General features: G+C 34.0%; 1 protein-coding gene across 1 annotated transcript; it reads left to right on the top strand.

Annotated features, from left to right (window-relative positions):
* The first annotated feature begins 1,948 nt into the window (after window positions 1-1,948).
* Window positions 1,949-3,320, top strand: LOC137654119 (protein FAM200C-like). The gene is made up of 2 exons (XM_068387758.1): window positions 1,949-2,825; window positions 2,983-3,320. Exons 1-2 carry the CDS (start codon window positions 1,949-1,951, stop codon window positions 3,318-3,320), a joined length of 1,215 nt encoding a protein of 404 aa, XP_068243859.1.
* The last annotated feature ends 1,680 nt before the right edge of the window (window positions 3,321-5,000 follow it).

The raw sequence follows: 5,000 nt of genomic DNA, 5'->3' as shown, positions 1-5,000 counted from the left end.
TCCCTTAACTACTTTTCATCAACTTTATCAGATTCTTTATGATTTTTCCTTCCATACATTTCTTTCTATATCATCCTCAAAATGACATTTTCAGGGCTCTTTCTTTCCATTTTAGGAGGTCATATATTTCGATAATTGTTCGACAGTTGTTCGACACTTTTCCCTTTTATATCATAGAAGTTATATTTTTAGGAGACACAACTATGAGGCAATTACCAAGTATTTAATATAATATTTAGGTTATATCAATAGGTTATAGAGGAGTCGATGGGTATACAAAAAAAGTGCTACTTCAACACTCAAACACAGGCACACATGAAACAATGCAGCCGTTTCTAGTCCATTGCAGGACAAGGGACTTAGACATGACAATTCATGTCTGGGGTTTGGCCAGTTTTCATCGCCAGCGTGGTCAGTGCGGAATGCAGATTGGTGATGGTAGGATACTTCCGTCTGACCGGTCAAAGCAAACCAACCTATTATGGGTTGCATTGACTACAGTAGTACAGCTTTGGTAATCATGACGGTACACAAACCTTTTCACATTGTGTTTAGATATCTCCATATATATTAACAATTGTGTATGAAAATCTATGAATAAATTAGATAAATAAGTACAGATATGCCTGAAGTAACGCACGCACACACACACACACACACACACATATATATATATATATATATATATATATATATATATATATATATATATATATATATATATATATATATATACATATATATATACGTGTGTGTATGTATATGGATGCATATGTTATTTTGCGCATGTTTAGAGATACAAATATACCACCACAGAATAATTCACATTTGTGAGGTGAAGGGACATCTATCGAAGTAACACTTAAGAGCGTAAAAATTGAGAAAATTGGAAATAACCGATATCTTTGAAGTTCCTTGATAAAAGTGATAAATTTTTCACAGTAATTCGCAATAGTATATAATGTCAATACCACAAGATCTCTTTAGACCAGTGGTCGGGGAACAGGGGTAAATTACCCCAAATGGGGTAAAATAAGAAATTTTGGGGGGTAATGAATATGCTACGGATGTGGATGTAGCTAAGTGAGGGAAACTGAGAAAAGAATGCATCGAGGATACCATGATCTTTAAAACTATGGAAACGGAGAAATATCTGTATTGAAACTGCTTCATCAGTATATAAAATGTTTTTAACCCTCAGTGACATCGCTTTTGCGTTGTTGTCTTGGTGGTGGCATTTGCTCCTTGACTTATCAGTCTTTATTTAGTAGTCATCTACCTGGTGGATTTTTTACCTGGGGTGTTACGGGAGGAACAACCACGATCATAGGTAAGGGAGGCCTGGATAAAGGGAAGAAGAAAAGGAGTGAAAGGTGGTGGTTGTGGTGGTGGCCGCTTGGATTGTGTTGGAGTGACGTCATGGAGTGGCTGGTTGGACGATTATGCTTGATTTTAACTAGCAGTTCACGTTGGTGGAGGAAGTCTGTTGACTGACAGTGATTATAGTTAACGTTTAGTGTGGTGAATAAGTTAATGTTGCATCGTATGTGTAATTGCTGATTTGTTTTCATTTTCAGATGGCATCAGCAAGGAAAAGGACATATCAGGCCGAGTTCCTTAATTATAGCTTTATAGAAATAGAGGACAAAGGACAAATTAAGCCTCAATGTGTAGTTTGTATGAAAGTACTGACTGCCGAGTCATTCAAAAAGAATCAACTGAAGAAACACTTGGAAAAGGTTCATTCACATCTGTCTTCCAAACCACGGGAGTATTTTGAAAATGTGGAAAAAAAACTGTCAAAAGACAGAGACTGGAAAGTAACAGGAGTGCAATGTTTGACCATCGTTCAGCTGCAATATTTTGTTTTGAAGTGGCATGGTTGGTTGCTCGAAACAAGAAACCACATACTATTGGTGAAGACTTAATCAAGCCTGCGGCTATAAAAATGGCAGAAATAATGTGTGGGCAGAAAGTATCTAAACTACTGAATACAATACCTTTGTCTGCTAGAGTTATTAAAGAAAGAATTTCCATCTTAGCAGAAAAATGTGAGGGAACAAGTGATTTCTTCAGAAAAAAAAGTAAAGAGTTTGCCATTCAACTTGATGAGACTACAGATGTAAGTAGCAATTCACAATTGATGGTATACATTCGATATAGAGGCTCTGATGAAATCGAAGAAGAAATGTTGCTGTGTTCTCCTCTTGAGTTGAGAACTCGTGGTATTGATGTTTTCAATAAGGTTGATGCATGCTTCAAAAAAACAAGTGTTGATCTGAAGTGGGAAGATTGTATTGCAGTATCAGTTGATGGAGCTCCTGCCATGCTTGGTCACATCAATGGTTTTGTGGCTTGGGCCAAACAACAGAATCCAGATATTATAGTCATCCATTGTATGATACATCGCCAGGCATTAGTTGTGAAGAATTTGGAACCAGAAGTGGAAGCTGTGTTAAATTATGTGGTTAAGATTGTCAATGTTGTAAAAGAGCATACACTAAACACGAGGATGTTTCGTGATTTATGTGAGGATGGAGAGGCTGAATATTCAACCCTTCTTTTCCATACGGAAGTGAGGTGGCTTTCACGTGGAAAGGTCCTGAATAGAGTGTGGGCTCTTAAAACAGAACTCAAAATGTTTCTGACTGATAAAAAACACACACTTGCAGAAAAGTTCAGAAAAACAACCTGGCTAGCTCTTTTTGCATACTTAGCTGACATTTTTGGACATGTAAACGAACTGAACAAGGAATTGCAAGGAAAGAAAGCCAATTTCCTATTAGCAAGGGAAAAAATTTCAGCATTTCTATCAAAGCCTCAGAGTTGGAACCAGAAAATAAATGCCATTAAGACTGCTGCCTTTCTAAAACTGGGAGAGTTTTTGGAAGACTGTCAAGACTGCAGTCTTAGTGACATAAAGGAGTCAGTCACAAGGCATCTTAACCAAACTTAGAAAAAGGTTCTGTGACTATTTTCCAGAAATCGATTCACATACTGTCAGCTGGGATGTAAATCCCGTCAAAAGTGAGCTGGCTGATTTGCCTGAACAGCCTGAAGGATTAGCAAAAGAGCTTATTGAACTTCGTTCCAGCAATGAAACAGAAATGGAATTTGAGAGCAAGGATGATCTCTCAAGTTTTTGGATGTCAAAAACTGCAAAGGCTTATAAAACTGCACATATGGAAGCAACTAAAATGCTACTACCTTTCGCAACAACCTACCTTTGTGAACAAGGTTTTTCTACCCTTGTAAATCTAAAAACCAGATACAGAAACCGGTTGAATCCTGAAGACAGCATCGTAGTAGCAGTAACTTAAAAAATCCCTGATTTCGAGTTTGTTTTATCCAAGATGAAACAGTATAATTTTCCCAAAGCTTGAGGTAGCTGATATTAAAATATTAAATATTTCAATCTGTCGTTAAAATATTAGAGTTTTCAATATTTTCTTAATTATTTTTCGTTGTGTGCCATTCTTAGGCCAGAAAGAATAACATTATTTTTCTTTGTGTGCCATTCTTATGCCAGAAAGAATAACATTATTTTTCTTTGTGTGCCATTCTAATGCCAGAAAGAATAACATTATTTTACTTTGTGTGCCATTCTTATGCCAGAAAGAATAACATTATTTTTCTTTGTGTGCCATTCTTATGCCAGAAAGAATAACATTATTTTACTTTGTGTGCCATTCTTATGCCAGAAAGAATAAACTTTTTTTCCCCATAATAGTGGATTCAATAAAATTTGAAATACATGATGGTCAGTAGTTTGGCTTGTGTGCCATGTAATGCTAAAAAGAGTGTTTTATTTCTTTTTATAAATGTGATTCCTACTTTTTTTCTTATGTGCTATTTTCATGCCAAAAAGACAGACTTTTATTTCCTATAATAGATGAAATTGACAATTTAACATTTTTCCATTATACATTTTTTATTTATTTATTATCCATGAATTCTATAAGTAAATTGGTTTGTCCACCAGAGTACTTCCAATTGTGGGGGTAAATTCATTTTACTACAAATTCTATTGGGGTAACACCCAAAAAAGTTACCCGACCCCTGCTTTAGACGGAACTGTTTTCCAAACTATAATATCTTTAGCACAACCATCAGTTAATTACATTTCCTCGAATATCCTAATGAGATATTTTCTCCTTCAGTTTAATCTCTCTCTCTCTCTCTCTCTCTCTCTCTCTCTCTCTCTCTCTCTCTCTCTCTCTCTCTCTCTCTCTCTCTTTCATCCTTTATTTTTCTATACCCGTGGTCTTACAATTGAAAAAAAAAACAAATATTATGCAAACCTATAAGATTATTAGATATTTAGCTATGAATAACTTCAAGAAGATCAAGAAAATCTCAAGAAAAACATAAACATATAAACACAAATCTTCTTGAAGTTGAGTGGAGAAAAGTAAAAATGGGAAATATAAGACAAAGATAATAAAGAGCGATGAACGAAATATATTCTATTTACATAAGGATGTTTCAAGTCTCCGATAACAAAAAGAAAAAAAAATATTCCGACACACATTAACATTCTTGATTACCAACAAAGGCAAAGCAAACGTAGGTATGTATCGTCCAACAAAAATAGGAGTACTTTTCTCGTTTCACTTCCATACGTGACGCTGATATAAACATAAGGTAATTTTTCTGTTATTTACAGTGCGAATTCAGAACCAAAAGTTTGATAGAGAAATTCACATTTTTTTATACTGAAACATTAAAGTAAAAATGCTATATTCATATATATATATATATATATATATATATATATATATATATATATATATATATATATATATATATATATATATATATATATATATATATATATATATATATATATAAGCGTGTGTGAGACTATATGTATCCATGAATCGTGAAATGTCTGCTAAATTTCTTTTTGTTTGTTCCTTGAGAATAGTGCTATTATTCAAATGATGATAATTACTATATATAATATATAAAAATTGCATAGATTTTGAAAATTAATATAA

The sequence above is a fragment of the Palaemon carinicauda genome, chromosome 15 (genome assembly GCF_036898095.1).
Source record: "Palaemon carinicauda isolate YSFRI2023 chromosome 15, ASM3689809v2, whole genome shotgun sequence".
Lineage (NCBI taxonomy): Eukaryota > Metazoa > Arthropoda > Malacostraca > Decapoda > Palaemonidae > Palaemon > Palaemon carinicauda.
The sequence above is the reverse complement of the archived record's forward strand: the minus strand, read 5'-3'. Positions and strand labels throughout refer to the sequence as shown.

Excerpts from the sequence above, each read along its gene's own strand:
- LOC137654119 (XM_068387758.1), top strand. The coding sequence starts at position 1,949 with ATGGCAGAAATAATGTGTGGGCAGAAAGTATCTAAACTACTGAATACA. Across the intron at positions 2,826-2,982 it reads ATTTCTATCAAAGCCTCAGA|AAATCGATTCACATACTGTC; the intron begins GTTGGAACCAGA and ends ACTATTTTCCAG.